Source organism: Eleginops maclovinus, chromosome 2, assembly GCF_036324505.1.
Source record: "Eleginops maclovinus isolate JMC-PN-2008 ecotype Puerto Natales chromosome 2, JC_Emac_rtc_rv5, whole genome shotgun sequence".
Taxonomy (NCBI): Eukaryota; Metazoa; Chordata; class Actinopteri; order Perciformes; family Eleginopidae; genus Eleginops; species Eleginops maclovinus.
In genome coordinates, this window is record NC_086350.1 from 8,968,350 (window position 1) to 8,985,355 (window position 17,006).

Below are 17,006 nucleotides of genomic sequence, written 5' to 3' on the forward strand. Positions count from 1 at the left end.
CTTAACCGATACTAATGACTTTATGGGCTGTGAGTTAACATGTGTAAAATGCATTATTAAAAAAAACAATATTTCATTTATTTAATCAATATTGCAAAAGGCTGATTCTTTGCTTTGTTGAAATGTGTCTCCAAAATGTGACACTTAATTTAAAAGTAATGAATCATAAGATGCCATAAAGTAAAACCACACTTCAAAAATAAACATATTGTGGTATTATAATTATTAAGGAATTTCCTCTTGATCCTAAACTCAAAGAAAGAAATGTACAGGCTGTTTTTTCACCAGTGAGAGGCGCTGAAGGAGTTAACCCCTCCTCTCGGACAGAGAGAGGCGGAGCTTTATTTGTGTGTGTTGAAGAGGGCCGTCAGAGTGTGTGAGAGGCAGAGAGAGGGGGAGAAAAGGGGCTCAACATGGACACGAGATTAGGTCTGAGTTGTAAACTAGTCTAGCATTGAAGCCCCAGCCGCTCCGGACTGACCCACTAACCCGGGTTTATTATGCCCAGCGCCAACGTGTCGGTGCGAAGTTTATCCGAAGTGGAGAAATACCTCAGCAGCCGGATGGTGAGTAGTGTCATGTGAGAGTGTGTGTTCGCAGCATTGTTTTGTCAGGCAGGTCCCTTACTGTACCAGCGCACATTGTTATCGGTTCATCTCCACGTCATGAGTAACCGACAGCTGCGCCTCTAAAGCTACACATTTCCCCCGACAAAGAGCCTCCACCCTTGGGTACATGAAGGGAAATTAGGCAGAGAAAGAGCATGTCTTGTTCCACTGGTTGGATTTCTTAAAGTGTCACTGTGAACTCCGGGTACACCATCCTGTTCGACACATAATGGGGTTGTCCATATATTTCAAGATATATACACGGGATGATAATCTTTCTGTGGTTCCTTACATCCAAATTACGCCTGAAACCTATTTCACATATCGATTACTGTGTGGATCATTATATAGATTTTTTCGATTCATTCTCTGCTCTATTAAAAGGAATACATTACAGAAAAAGGCCCCCTACATCCCAGAGCATGAATTGATGTCTTGACATTGCCTGTTTTGTTCAACAGTCCAAAATAATTCAAAAACATGTTAAGTCCCAATGGGTGAAGCTGGATCCGTTGAATTTGAGTAAAAAAATAAATACTCAAATTAATTATTAATAATAAATACATATTTTTTCCCCCTATAACTATGTATTTCAATAACCTACATGTTTGCTTTAATTAAGCTACACAGGCATTGGCTATATTTGATATAGACCAGTTATAGTTAGTATTTTTTTTAATGTGATTTTGACTGGTGTTTCATCGATATGTCAATAACTTTTTGTAGCTTGTGAGGATGTTGTATGTTATTGCAAAGTGTTTTTATGTGTTTGTCATCAAACCAAATAAGATGGAATTCTTTTCTCTAAACTAGTATTTCAAGATTCAGATAAGACAATCAACAACCTCCAAAGCCTCTTCAATTACACATTATCAAGTGTGGGGGAAACCACCCAAGCTTTTAGTGTTGTTAATGTGTGATGCTGATGAAAATCCCCCAATGTTCAGGCATTCAATGAATTTAAAGGCAGGTGCTTTCAGCCGCAGCGACACCGAGGCGAGGACTGCTCTCTCAACTGTGAGGCTTGTGCAACCAGAAAGTCTGTCAGGTGTTGTGCAGCAGGTTGTTTCTGTTCACAGTGTATGTATGAGCCTCCAGTGTTGCCACTCCTGTCAGCCATACTCTTCAAAGGGATCCTGCAGGGCAGAAAGAGAGCCCTGGCAGCTTTCCTGTGACCGGTTTAGCTCTTATTAAACCAGCCATTTGAGCATATGCACATACATTCAGATTACAATAACTCTAATTAGGGATAAATGAATGAAATTAATAACATTTTCGCTGGAGTGGAGCTTGAAAGATACACAAACAAATCATTTGACCCAGCTTCTCAAGTAAACAAGTATTTGGTTGTGGTTTGATTGCCATCACAATATAATGGAACAACATATCTTAGGATTTGGCTGGTTTATTACCTCTGGGCTGTGTAATTATGCGTTTCCTCCATTTGTTGGCTGCAAATGACATTCCTGTTTGGTTCCACAAAAAAAAAAAAGCCATTGTGCAGCAGATATAGTGGGTTACAGGCCAAAGATGATGCAACACCTCATTTTGAGTCTCTAACCCTCTCACTAGATGGTGGCTCTGTAGAGATTTATGTGTCATTTCCATGTGACTGTCCTCACATGAACCTCCTTAATCTATAATGGTTCTCCAACATTAATGTCACCAAGAAAAAGCTTAACAATACATCAGTATAATAAGCAACCTTTTAATAGCTATCTTTTCTATGTTGTAAATAATTAACTGGCAACTATTGTCCTTTTTTATTTATTCATGTTTAATGTCTCAGGAGCTGCCTGACTGGTCACCAACCTTGCTACGTCACTTGCTCTATTCAATCTCCCACTTTGAATCAGTGCATTGAATGTAGCTGCATATGATCTTAATTGAATCCCATTCAATGCTTTCTCAGTCCACGGGGGGAAGGCAGATGCTGGGAGTGTTAATGGGCTATTGATTTAGTGCCGGACCAGCTTGTCTATGAGATAATAGTGAATATGTCTTAAGTAATTCACTCCGCTGACCTCCCGGGGATTAGTCATTCAGGGAACTCAAGACCTCGAACTCTGTTGCTGGTTTTATTTCCTCTGTTGTTCTGATGAGGCATACTTTTTGGCTTCTAAAGAAAAAGTTTAGCAAAAAGTGCGGTTATGCAGCTGTGGGATGCAGATGAGAGGAGGAGGAGGAGTTGCTGGGTTAGCTCTCTGCTATCAAAGAGGGGCTCCCTGTCGCTCTCCCTCTCTGGTTTTCTTCCCGTCTCCCTGTGTGAGCTCGGAGTGGGAGAGTGTCTGTATCCATGCGGATCAGCTGGAGGGAATACCAATAAGCACCGCAGGCTTCTTCCCCTCTGTGGCTCTGTTCTCTCTTGAAGGGACGGTTTTGTTCCATCTTAATGAGTGTGCCAGCTCTTTTGCCCCTCTGTGTGTGTGTGTGTGTGTGTGTGTGTTTGTGTGTTTTTTTTATTCAGGGTTTGGACAGTGAGAATAAGTTCCTAGCTATTCACCACTCACCAAAGCCTAATAACTATTATCTTATTTCCTCAAATAACCACAAACATCTGTGCCTGTGCATGTGCTTTTGCAAGACCTGACCTTTTGTGAACTGATGATCTCACAAGATTAGATATGTGAGCTTTTGCAAACATTACTTCCTTGTAACGGGGACAGTGCCTTCCTTTTTGCATAAGAAAAAAACGCCTCGAACAGGGAGGGACAGTGAGTTTAGCTAAAAACCAGCTCAGTTTCTGTAAGTCCTGCTCATCTGAAGAACCAATATTTCTCTCGATAATGCTGCTCAGTACTTTTACTGCACCCATTCTGAATAATTAGTGTGCTTTTCACCGCACCCCACTTCAGGACTTTAATGCTGAACCGCTGCTTTGCTTGTTTCTTCTGGTGCTGCGGTACAAAGATCTGTTTTTGCATGGAAAAATGAAATCACTCACTAGATCATTGATCCAATAGAGAGAGAGAGCTGCAGTGCAAGATAAGCCGCATCTGCAGTTTCTGTCAACTCCCCCGCCTTTGCCCCCAGATGTTACTGAGATTTGGATGGATTTCTCCAGCAGAACAACACACAGCTCTCTGTTGGGCTCAGATTGAGGCTAATGCAGTTGGATCTTTATGCTATGCTGTGTCTAGCCAGGTCAGAGTAGATAAAATGGGTCATGGTGTTGGACAGACGCTGTTTGCTATGTAGGGCAGCGTGGGGGACAGGGGGCTCAAACAGGGCTGAGGTGTAAGGGAGGCACCCCGGGGGCGTCCTGTAGATCCTGTCAGAGGAGATGATGATGATGATAATGATGATGATCGAGATGATGTGTGCTGCTGTGCCATGTGTTTGGAAGCGTCCTCCTTTTGTTCTATTCCCGTCATTGTATCTGTTTTGGTTTTTCTATGTTTTGGCACCCACTTTCTGTCTGTCACTCTGCTTCCGATCTCCTATCGAACTGATACCAATGGGCTAGTCAAACAGTAGTGGCTTATTCATTTCAAAGACAACATAACCAGATTTTAGGCATACGATCAGAGAGATTGTTAATGAGCACAAAAAGGAGGTCATCCTGTTGCTCAAAGACAGCCATATGGGTATTAGGATGGAGATTGAAACTCCATAATATCAAACTCTAACCGGTGTTGAATCTGGGATATTTCAGTAAAGGGCCAGCCACATACCTGTCAGATTTGACTGTTGCCATCTGCCTTTTCGTAGCGGCTTTTCCCATAGTTCCTTGGCTATCCCCCCTCCCGCCAGCCCCAAAAGTCCTTTTAATCCTCTCCATGTTCCAGCCCTCTACCTCTGGAGAATGCCTGCATAACTCACTGGGAGTAACAGAGTAAAAAGTAGGGCAGCTCCTCAGCATATTTCGGAGGACATTTTTCATCAGTATGAGTCTAATTCACTTAGCAGAGCCACTCACCCAGAGAGACCCTCACATTTCTCCAGCATTTAGCCAGCGTGGGTAGGAATCTTGAGTAGCTGCAATGGAAATGGGCCTATTCAATTTCTTATCAAATAGTCACGTCATGCATGTTTTTGGGATGAATGTGTGTAAAACATCTGGGTTGTGTTATCTGAGCTGCTCTCTTGACTCAGGCCTCATTCTGCCAAAAGCCTTCTTGTTCTTTTTTTTACAAGAACAATCGTTCAAGCTGTGTCAAACTCTTTTGGCTTGACATTCACTACTACAGGTATTTTCCAGAAGGCTCCAGCAGTGATTTATCAATGGCTGCCATCCCGGTCACAATTTGATCTATTCTACGCTCATCCGGTGTATGTAATATCACAGCACCTTGAAGCAATACAAATACACCCCTGTTTTCTCTGACCCTTGCTGTTCCAAGAGAGAGTATTGAGCATTTCAAAGTTAAGGCTGTGGCAGGAGAGTGCCTGAGGAGCCAGCTTAGTTCCAGTCCTGGATAAAAAGCATGCAGTCTAAGCTTTCTGGTCGAACAGGCAGCTCTTTGTGTTTGTTGTTTGAAAACTAAAACGATTGGGTAATATGAGCAACCTACACACAAGACTGCCTTACACTTCCGCTTGAAGAAGGAGGATATTAAGCTCCTCTTTCTTTTGTATGACAAACAGGTTTGACAAAAAGCAGGACTTATGTGTGAACCTGATTGTTTCGACAAGAGTTATTGCATGCACTCTGGAGGAAGCAGGATTGTGATTGGACCCGGGGCTCCTCAGGCTATACGTCAGGCCAGTGAATCCATATGCAGTAGCTCGCTCATCAGAATCCTGGACAGAGCAGAGGTAGGACATGACAAAGTGCGCTTTTTTCTTAGCAGACAAAGAGTACTGTGTTCAAGAAGGACAGATGCCAGGGGGGGGGGGGAGTGGGATGAGGACAGAGGCTGAAATACCCCAGGCATGCTTGTAGAAAGAAGCATTACATTCTCTGGTTACACACTACAGAAAGTATGTAATATGTATGTACAGTATAATTATAGGCACTATAATATTACAATTGGTGAATGCGTTCATGTACTAGTAGTTATTATTACAGCCATGCTAGCAGTTGCTTGTAGCTGTACTTACTTTGATTTGATTGCTAGTGCTAGCAGCATATTTTATTGTAGTTGGTTTGCATGCTAGCATTTGCTAATTGGCTCTAACCTGGCCTCATGATGGTGTTACGAGAAAAGTCACCAAAGTTCTTCGGATTTATTTTCTGTGCAACATGATTCAATTGCGAAAAAACTCTATCAAACCCATCTTAGTTGGGATAGTTTAGTCTGTTCCAAAGTATTGAATCAGGAGATAGACAGACAAACAGAAACACCTACTGACAGATGACACACAGGCGGACCTTTCCAACCTTAGAGCCACTCGACGAGCAAAGCCAAAAACAAGTTAATTTTCTGTGTTATTTTATAGCGAAACTTCTTGTACAACAAGGGGAAGTCAGCGATGATGCATCAAATTCTTGCTAGCTGGTATCAACCACACAAACCGGTTCGACTGGGTGATTAAGTGTGAGGTCATAATAACAACAGCAAGAAAATGTGTAACTGGATAACTTAAATCCAACTGGTTTGAAAGAGGAATAAAGACTCCGCTGAGTGAGAATAGATTTCTTATTTTGTCCTCTGTTTGTGTGCAGCAGTGTACTTATACTTAATCACTGTATTATTGCTTAACCCTGTCTTTAGTTACACTTGACAGTCACATGTCGAGGAGTGTTGGTGTGTGGTGAACGCGAGGCATTTGTCAATTGTAAAGGTACTTAGCTTGCAATATGTAAGCATTGCGTGGTGTTGTGGGAATGCTAAGCTGGATTCAGCCCTAAGCCTGTCTGAGTTAGCTGTGATCTGTTTATTTGCTTGAAGCTAGTGGTGTTACATTTGTTAAGGATTAGTGCAGCTTTGTACAGACCATAGTGCTTGTTGTACAACACTTCGCATTAGGCTTTATCAGCTTACACATCCTGTCCATACACTGGTGTTGTGCTGTGATCAAATTGAAGCGCCATTACACTTAAAGTGCAACTCATGTTCTAAAAACACTCCTCCGAAAAAAAATATGTCTTCACATCTTTTGTCGGTTTCCCCTTTATGTAAAGTTGTTAGGTTTCCTGCCATAGTTGAACTTGCTTACTTGAGCCACATTTATTGTTTCACTTCCTCAAGTTTATAGCAGACTTCTTGACAGTGAACTATTGACATGTCTGTCAGAGTGTAATGTTTTACCTTTTGTTAGGAGAATGGAGATTTACTGTAAAAACAGGGAAAACTGTCTGGAAGTGAGATTTCCTGAGCCTCATGGTCTGATGTGACATTATCACTGACCTACTTTAGATGTGAACGCTCCACTTTTTTAAATACACATTAATAGCTGGTATCTGAATTTGTCAAGTGTGTTATATTGTAAATGAAACAGGATTAAATTCTGGCTTTAAACATAACAGATCTTCCAAATAAGAGCATTACATACACACCCAGATGGTCTCACTGTGGCAATAGCAGGAAACTTGCTATGTTTTACTGAAGAGAAGAAGAGCACATTCAGAGACGTCAAAATGAAAATAAAGGAAATGTTTTATTACTTGGCTCTTGTTTTCTCCTCCATTGTTCCTAACATTTCACTCGCCAGCTACCCACCTTTAATGTTCTTAGTCTATCAAATGGCCGACATGAATGCCATTTTAATGCTTCAGACGGTGCAAACCGCGCCTAACACAAGCAGGGAAATGGCCAAAAACAACTGCCTTCAATAGACATAAAAAGGCCCCTTGGAGCAAAACACTTTTGTAGATCAAATGTTGGAACAACCATCCAATTTGACCAAATTATCCAAATTTACTGATAAATGACAGTGAAAATTATACAGTCCATTGGACTGGAGAGCTATTTAGCAGTATCCATCACCTGTAGTTGTCCATACACACTATATAGTTTTGCAATGCATTCGAAGATGGTAAATGACAGTTAACAATGATTTATTTTTAAAATCTTTTTAAATAGGTGACTCTTAAAAGAATATGGAAATTATGTGAGATGAAATAACATAATGTACTGTAACAAGAGCTCTTGCTCTTGGGGTTTTAAAGTAGTTCCAAGTTCCAAGATTATTTCTGAAATTGCTCCAGTATGTTTATCTGATTGTTGTTTGTTCTACTCGTAGGACCAAAGTTCTGAGGGCAGTTTCTCGAGCATCCCCGGGTCAATGCGGCGGGGCTCTTCAGAGACCGACCTGGATCTGACCGATGGAAGTCCTGGTCCTTCCATGGGAATCGACGTTCAACGTAGCCGTTCTTGCTTGGACAACCTCCAGCAGAAGATCCTGAAAGTCACGGAGCAGCTGAAGATTGAGCAGATAGCCCGGGATGAGAACGTGGCCGAGTACCTGAAGCTGGTGAACAGCGCGGACAAGCTGCAGGTCGGGCGCATCAAGCAGGTGTTTGAGAAGAAGAACCAGAAGTCTGCTCAAAACATCGCCCAGATGCAGAAGAAGCTGGAGCAGTACCATAGAAAGATGAGAGACAGTGAAACGCATTACAGCCCCTCCCCTCACCCGTTGCCTGTCAAACACAGCACAATGCCCAGGGAGTCTCCTCGACAGCTGAAAGATATGACGGGCAGTGGCCGACACCCGACCATGGACAAGATCAAGACCATTGGCCCAGGTGTTTCCCTCTCCCCTCCTTTCTTCTTTAGCAAGCCCCGAGAGTTCGCCAACCTCATCCGGAACAAGTTTGGCAGCGCTGACAACATCGCTCACCTAAAGAACTCTCTAGGATGCTTCCCCTGTGCTGCCCACTGACACTGCAAGCAAAGGACTGAGCAGCAGCACCTCCATGGTGGGCAAGCCCAAGTATCCCAGTGATGATGAATGCTCCTCAGGGAGTGCCTCCATTTCAGCAGACAGTAACGGCAACCCAGCAGGGCTGACTCCGGGCCAGCAGGCCAAGGATGACAGCCAGAGCAGACTAGCTCTAAGCCTGGAGGAGGTGAGGGAGATCAAGGAGGCCCAGAGCCAGCTGGAGGAGGATATGGAGGAGATCAAGGCTCAGTTCAAGAGGGAGTATGGCATCATCAGCCAATCACTGCAGGAGGAGCGATACAGGTATGTTTTTATTACTTAATTATATAATTTGGATACAATATTTGTTCTCTTCTGGGCAAGTATGCTGAGGGACTTAGGCTTTTGTATCATTCTTTTTTCCATCATAGTATCCGTTTGCTCGAAATGCTAGCAGAGGCATTTGTGGCTTTACACCCAAGTGAGTTGGAAGAGCGAGTCTGTTGTGTTAGATCTGCCTGCCCTCCTGCAGAATCAACCAATAGGACAATGCATAACTAACTAAGCTTGCTTGTAATTTTCCCTGGGAGTGGTGCCAGAGACACCCAGTTTGGAATACTGGAGGTGCATGGGCTTTCCTCAGTGGGGCAGAGCCTCAATTACCATTGTGTTGCCTCTATCCACAACCTTTTTGATTTCTACAAGTGTGTGACTAGCCTAACTTATCTGGCTTCTGACTTCTAGAGAGACAAGCTCTATTTACAAATATGGATTGAAATGTCCTACGCCAAAAAATACCTTGACAGTCCACATTATTACTTCATTCAACAATACAGCCTCTCTAATGTTACGTCTATTCTCAGGTTGAGAATAATAATTATTATAAATCGAAAAATGTATACAAATGTGGCATTTGGTGTTAAGTATTTCATGAACAGTATTCAAATCTGTCATCTTAAACATACATTTGTGCATCCTCTACCAGGTACGAGCGCTTAGAATATCAGCTGAACGACCTGACAGAGCTTCACCAACATGAGATGACTGATCTAAAGCAGGAGCTGGCCAGCATCGAGGAGAGGATCGCGTACCAGGCTCAAGAGAGGGCCAGGGACATACAGGCATGTAGTAGTGAATCTATAATGTAGCTGCATAATATAAGGGGTTGACATCAGCCAGCAGTTAAAGGGGCCCTATTCTGCTCATGTTCAGGTTCCTAACTGTATTTTGTTTCCATGCTTTAACGTTCAAAAAGGTCTTTATTTCTCTCATACTGCCAGTCTGCTTTGATTGGTTAGCTGGCCAGCGCTGTTTTGGAATGATCAACCACTTAGAGACCTCCCGCCCCCTTCGCCTATCACGTACAATTTGTTTGAGAGCTGGCCAATAGAGGTCTTAATGTTACATAGTGATGTTATTATGTTATAGAAGTAAACAAACGAGTCCAATGAAGGCATAATGCATAGTTTTAGATCAAAGTAAAAATCTTAACACCTCCTTGAAGCTTATCCAAATCCCATAGCAAGTCTATTGTCATCAGGCTAAGGACATTACCATATAGAGGCGAATGTATTGGTGGCCTATGTACAATCGTTCCCTTCATGAGATAACACTCTGAAGGGTACAAAGTCTGTTTTGTCATTTGACATTTACCTTCTCTGTCCTTGTGTCTCTCTGCTCATGCATAAGGAATCTTTAATTGGAGTTGGATTAATTAAGGGTCAGCAATTTAGCAATTTTGGAATCATTCAGACCCTCATGGTTCTTCTCTATCTTCTGTAGGAGGCTCTGGAGTCGTGTCAGACTCGAGTGTCCAAGCTGGAGCTCCAGCAGCAGCAGCAGCAGACGGTGCAGATCGAGAGCCGTGACGCCCGAGTGCTCCTGGGAAAAAGCATCAACATCATGCTGGCCATCATCACCGTCATCCTCGTGTGTGTCTCCACAGCTGCCAAGTTTGCCGCTCCACTGATGAGGAGCCGGCACCATGTGGTAGTTACCTTACTGGGAGTTTGTTTTTTGACCATTTTCTGGAAGAACTGGGAGCGTTTACAGTACGCCATAGACCGGTTGTTAGTGCCTGCCTGAGAATGAAGAGTGCACAAATAACACTTCTGAAACATGGACGCTGTCTGGTGTCAGGATAGGACTGTCTCAGAGGATTGGTTGTACAATCGTCAGTAGACACGATCGCCACGCATTTACAGGTCATTGTTTTTTAAAGTTAAGCTGAAAATTAATTTTGGTAATTTTTCTCTTGTGTAGAACTTGAATGTGTTGCTAACATTTTTCATTTAACCTTTCAAATAATATTTATAAGAGTTAAATGAATTAATAAATGGTGTTCTCTAAGGTTTAATATGAGTTCATCACAAGAAATAGTCAAGGATCAAGAAGGGTGGAAAGAAGTGCATAGGAGACTTACTTTTTCCCTCCGTTTTTTGGGGAAATATTATTTGATGAGGTCAAATAATGCAACTGATAAATGTTTCTCATATTGCTTCCGCTTGACTTGAACATCTGTCCATCTGTTAAAAAAACATTCACACACAAACAATACCTCAAGCTTGGTATGTTGTTGGGTAACGTTACAAAATGCTAACGTCACCTTGGTAAGACTAATTGGACATTTGGGGAAATATGTTTATCTCCATTATGCTAAATTCCATTTATATCTGTGCAATCAATATGATGCTACGGTTAGCTTTGCTTAGCATAAACCATGAAAAAATGGGGAAACGGCTAGCCTGATTCTTTGAGAATGTAACAAAATCCACTGAAAAGCTGACAAATTAACACGTCTTGTTTTATCTTTACAAATGAACGTGTAAAAATGACAGTTTCTGGCTTATGTGACTGACTTTATTCCAGGAAGTTACGGCTTCTGGCACATACATCTACTACATGTCCTTTTTAGATTTTTACACAGTTTGTGTTTAAATGCTCCAAGGCAGATGTTGTTGCCACCATTACCTTTGCACAGAGACATGCTATCTATTTCCCCATATTTTTATTCTTTATGTTAGAGATAATTGGCTACTGATAGTAGATTATTTCAAACCCGGGACATTGCAGTTATCTGGCATGTGCTGTAACCACTCGACTACCTAAGTGCATATTTAGCATACAGACAGCAAAGTGGTATCAATCCACTTATACTCTGCAAAAAAATCAATAAGCATATTTCCCCGAATGTTAAACTATTGCTTAAAATGAAGAATTTACAGTCTCAAGCACAGAGGCAATAGACATCCTGTTTTTAAGTGTTTTCTTTTCCTTATACCTCTGTCGGCCCTGTGCGGTCAGTCGCCTCTTAAAGTTTTTTCTGTTTACTGTTCAAGATGTTTTAAGTGCAATATGTTACATTTCTAAGAGCACTGTTTTTAAAATGGTATTTTAGTAGTGAGCATTCATGTCAATGTTTTACAGTGATAGGGTGCTGTTGGTGTGGGGTGGGGGAAGTGTCATTAATGTTGGCATATGGAGATCCATAACCACTGAAGCCTCTGCTGGGCTCTGATAAGACCAGCTGTCTCTCTCACTGTGTTACCGTGCTGTTGGCGTGTTAAAATTAACACACGGAAACTCCCAGGCACACACACACACACCCAAACAACACGAAACTCAGCTCTCTTTATGTCTTATGGGTCTGATGTTTTGTTTTATTAATAATGTGAGTGAGAGGCGATGGATTATACTGTGATACAAAGGCCTTTTTCTGAGGAAAAATGCAATTCTTTTTTTGTTTTTTTTGGTTCAGCCTTCAGTACAGGCTCTGAGTGATGATCTACGAGCCAATTTTTGACTGATTAATGTATTATTTTTGTCTTACTAACATTGCCTATGATGATCTCATATGAAGCAAAGGACCACTTTTTAATGTTCGTCTGCCATAATAACATGTTTGTGTTAATATTTGTTTGACTTCCTGTTGTTCTACTTACTGTATTATATTTCTCTCTTCCTGTGTTGGACATATTTGAGGCCATTTTGCTGATACATACATATCTGGTTTACATTCTCTGTTCCTCTCTGATGCACTACGTTATCAATCAGTTGTATTTCATGCATTACGTGCCTTTGTCTTACACTTGTTAAATTAAAAAGCCTTTTTAATCATCTTGTGACTGATGTCTGGAGTTGTTGTATTTGTTATATGATCACTTTTTCTTACATATTCCAGTATTGATCAGTGTTACAGTGGTATAGTTTTTCTCTACTCTCTACGATTCTGTCTAACTGGATTCTTATGTGTAGCACTGAGCATTTAGATTTGTATGTCAAGTAGGTAAACATTTCCTGGGAAAAGTCAGTACTGTACGATGCTGTTATACATTCAAAAAGGATATGCACATTTTTGTGTACACAGCAAAGTCTTACACCTAATTTAAACAGTAAAAATATAGTTAACCTTTCATGTTGAATCATATTTTGATTAGAAGTTCTTTACTGTGACCCAGCAGGTAATCAAGCAGACAAATATGATGGATACTTATGTCGTATACATGTATTTCAGTAATATTTCAATAATTTAACTAATTATTTTGCATGTGATCGCTGAAACAATGAAGGGGTTAGAAGTTATAATTGAATTAGGAATCAGTTTTGTATTGAACCAAAGCAAAAGAGGAAAAAACTGTAGAACGGAAACCGAAGAGTCACTATAGCTCTGAAACTGGGAACACTCTTTATTAATAACACTGCTGATTTTTAAATCTGAGGTATGAACCTTTAGAAAACAGGCAATATGAGTACAGTTTCTAAGGTAAATTTGAACACAACAAATGTTTGCTGTTATGACTAATACTCTTTCCTTCGACACCACTAGAGGGGGATGGTGCTGCACTGTTGACACAACAGAGACTGAGAAAACATACAGTATAGCAAGGCTGCAGCTTCTTAGTCAGCCTAATATTTTTCTGCATGATTTATGTCTAAATTATTCATTTAAATTCCATCAAAGTTAATGACAGTGTTCACATATTCAGAAAATAACACCGTAGACAACACTTTCCTTTGGCAGCGAAATCACTAGCAGAGTGGAGGAGTGGCACCCTCTGCTGTTGTAACAAATAAACATTGAAACTATTTTTTCAATTAAGTGCACGCCATTTATGCCCCATCACAGAATATTGTGCATATTTTCATTAACATTAAATCTAGGTCATATTGTACTCCATGCTGTGAACAGGAATGCTTTCTGCAAACTGTAACTGTGTCTGATGTGGTTCCCATCAGGGTGGATGTTGGTACCCAGGATGCATATGATCCAAGAGAGAAGCATAAAAAAACAATTAAAGTTCATTTTATGATCACTTAGCCGAGCTGTTACAGCATCACACAGCCACATTTATAAACGTTGTGAAATATCACCTTCAAAAATAACATAAAACATATCCCACATTCTTATCGATACAAACAGCTTCAACATCACTGCTGCGTATCACTGTCAGGGAGCAGAATGGACACACAAACACACATATCCAGAGAAAACGAAGCTCATGCACGGTTAAATTCAGCCGCAGTGCAATATGGGTCACCTGGCAGAGTGGTGTGTGTGATTATTGCCTTCCTGCATGCCATCTAGAGGCACAGACACACGTTGAGACACAGGAACAGAAAATCAGAATGATAGACAGATAGCTTAACTGAGGATCTAGAGCACTCGCACAATGTTCCCGTACTTTGTGAGAGCTTAAGTTTAGGAGTGGAATTGTGAGTTTTGTGCACATATATCTGTGTGCGTGTGTGTGTAGGACATATTGTGTTTTAGTGCATTTGTGAAGCACCTAAGGGGGAAAAGAAATATTCAGATTGGTGTGACGCAGAGATCCTGACGAACACACACAAGCACACTGCCACCCACACACACATACAGAGGCTTAAAAACGGGGATTATGAGCTATATTTGTAGGTGTGAACGGAAAGCAATATTTTTGTTCTCTCTCTCTTCTCTGTATTATGTGATCTGAGAAGTGAGCACTTCCTTTGATGTGTCCTGTGTTTTCCATTGAGCTCTCTTGTGGCTCCTGGTGCTTGTTGGCCTATTCACTGGGCTCCATAATGAGCTGCTAATTATCCCAGGACCTCATCAAGTCTCTCCGCAGCTAAGCCTCCTCCTCACACAGGTTGGCATGGTGACCGTAGGGGATGGGACCAGGATGCCACCAAAAAGCACCGCCACAGCTTCACTCCCGATCTCCTTTTACTGAGGAGGTGTGAGAGGGACACATTTTATTTTATACTCCCCTTAAGCCAAACGATAGAGTGGGAGGTGTGCAGATAAAATTATCTTGAAGCAAGGATGGTGTAAATTTAAGTTGTAAGTGTTTGTAAATACATATGTGAGTCTGTTTTATTGTGAAATGTTATATCGTTGTTCATCGCTTAAGGTTTTGAATGTTGTGATTTGTTAATCCATCCATCCATCCATCCATCCATCTTCTCCCGCTTTTCCGTCAGGGTCGCGGAGGTAACAGCTCCAGCAGAGAGCCCCAAACTTTCCTTTCCCTGGCCACATCTTTGTTAAACAAATTTTGAATACTGCGGAGTACATTAGTATTGTATAAATCATATAAACACATAATGTTACATAAAAAGTAACTAGTAACTACCAGAGGTGGAAGAAGTACTCCGATATTGTACTTGAGTAAAAGTAGAACTACTACAGAGCGAAAATACGCATCTACAAGTCAAAGTCCTGCATTTCAGATCTTAATTAAGTAAATGTAAAAAAGTACTGGCAACTAAATGTACTCAAGATACCAAAAGTACTTATTGTGCACAAAAGCTCAATTCAGAATCATGTACATCAGTGGATTATTATTTTTGATGCATTAATGTGTTCATAGCAGCTGGTAAATGTGGAGCTAGTTTTAATTACTTTAAATAGTACTGCTGGATATCTTTACCTATATCATAGTTTATATTTTGCATTAGCTTATTATCTTAACCTGTCAAGTAAATAGTAACTTATTTTGACAAAGAAATAAAATCTTAATCTTCTTAAATATAGTGGAGTACAAGTATCCATGAAAAGAAAACACCCAAAATCAAACTTAGGTAGAACACTTGAGTACATTTCCTTTGATACATTACAGCACTGTTTTTGGTCCCATGATTTGATATTATGGGAAAGTTGTGACCTCTCTTCCACGCTGATTTACCCTCCTCTGGCAGCACGGGGCCCAGCCCATTTCCTGTTTATGGTGTCATGGAAACAGGCCATATTCCCTTGCTCTGCTTTTGCACATCACATAAGAATGTGCCCAGCATCAACAGCTACAGTCCCATACCTCTGGAAGATCTGCAGCTGGGACTAGAGACTGCAATGATGAATACTGAGAATCAGCCGGTGGAAAATTCCTGATTTATGGCAACATTTGTCCTCAAGGTCTTCATATAAATCACCTCTTAAAATGCCCTAAATCAAAGGCACCTTCAGTTTCCTTTAGTTGCTAGGCAACCGCAGAGCGCCACACTGATGCTGGGAGTTAAAGGCTGGCAGCCCGGTGGTGTAGAGACGACCATGGGGGTGAATCACTGTATTTTACAGCTCTGAGGTTAGATACATGGCCAGCTGACAGTGACAATGATACACCGTCACTAGAGAGTAATTATACACCCTGCTCATCCCTCTGGTGCGTCCAGAAGCTAATTATGTTGGCCCAATGGTTGTAGTGCGGCTTGTGTTGTGTGACCACTGACACTGGACGAACATCATCATCAGATTTTAAATAACAACATCTGGTATTTCTGCCCTTAGAATTAAATGATGTTCTTGTTTAAGAAACGACAACTTCCTTTTGCTCTGTCCATCAATGTCCATGAAGTCTAATTAAGGTCTGCATGCCATTTGGTGCCATAAGTGTCTGCTATTGGTCTGTAAATGTAGGTTCTATTTTTTCTAAATCTTTGTTCTGCTCATGGTTTGATTAACCCACTCTGGGGCCCTGATACAAAAATGTGCTTTTGGGCCCATTTCCCCCACACCCTGTTCCCCCTGCTCTGTGTGCATGTAATCCATCATCTCCAAAGTCCTATTAAGAGCACACTGCAGAGAACATTATATATCACCTGGAGACTGAGTTAACAACAACAAGTTCAACCTGTTCCAGGTTTGCTAACAATTTCCGGTAAGACTAAGCCCCATGTAAACACAAACAAACAACACATGGGGCATTAGGAGCTGTCAGGTAGTTGCCATCTTTACCCAGTTGGTAGACCCATTTTGAATGTACATATGTGCTCGGATGTTGATATGATATATTGATTTTTGTCTTAATGGTTTTTCCTCTAATCCTTGTACTTGCCCATGGACTGAAGAGGAAAATCGGCCATCTAATTTTTCATATTTTAAAGAATCTGCAGTCCCGCTATGGGAGGATGGACTTGGGTACAGTTACACTTGGTGCTACTTGCTAATGCTAAATACAAAACAGCTGAGGCTGATGGCAATGTCATTCACTTTGCAGATCATTGCAAAAAGTGTCAAAGATCACCAAAGGCAGGAAGGTTCATCCTACAGGGCCAATGAATGTCCGTACAGCATTTCATGACAATAAATCTAGAAGTTGTTGAGTTATTTCAATCCAGACCAAAGTGCCAGACCAACCCACAAACTGACCTCGCCATCCCTGGAGTCATGGCTCAGAC

The 17,006-nt window shown here is 41.3% G+C and overlaps 1 protein-coding gene across 1 annotated transcript; it reads left to right on the forward strand.

The window, feature by feature from the left end:
- Nucleotides 1-349: 349 nt before the first annotated feature.
- Nucleotides 350-12,470, forward strand: LOC134881930 (transmembrane and coiled-coil domain protein 3-like). Its single transcript, XM_063909542.1, is given in 5 exon segments — nucleotides 350-566; nucleotides 7,737-8,347; nucleotides 8,349-8,678; nucleotides 9,340-9,475; nucleotides 10,137-12,470. Coding segments are annotated over 5 exon segments (1,446 nt in total). The 5' UTR covers nucleotides 350-500; the 3' UTR covers nucleotides 10,440-12,470.
- The last annotated feature ends 4,536 nt before the right edge of the window (nucleotides 12,471-17,006 follow it).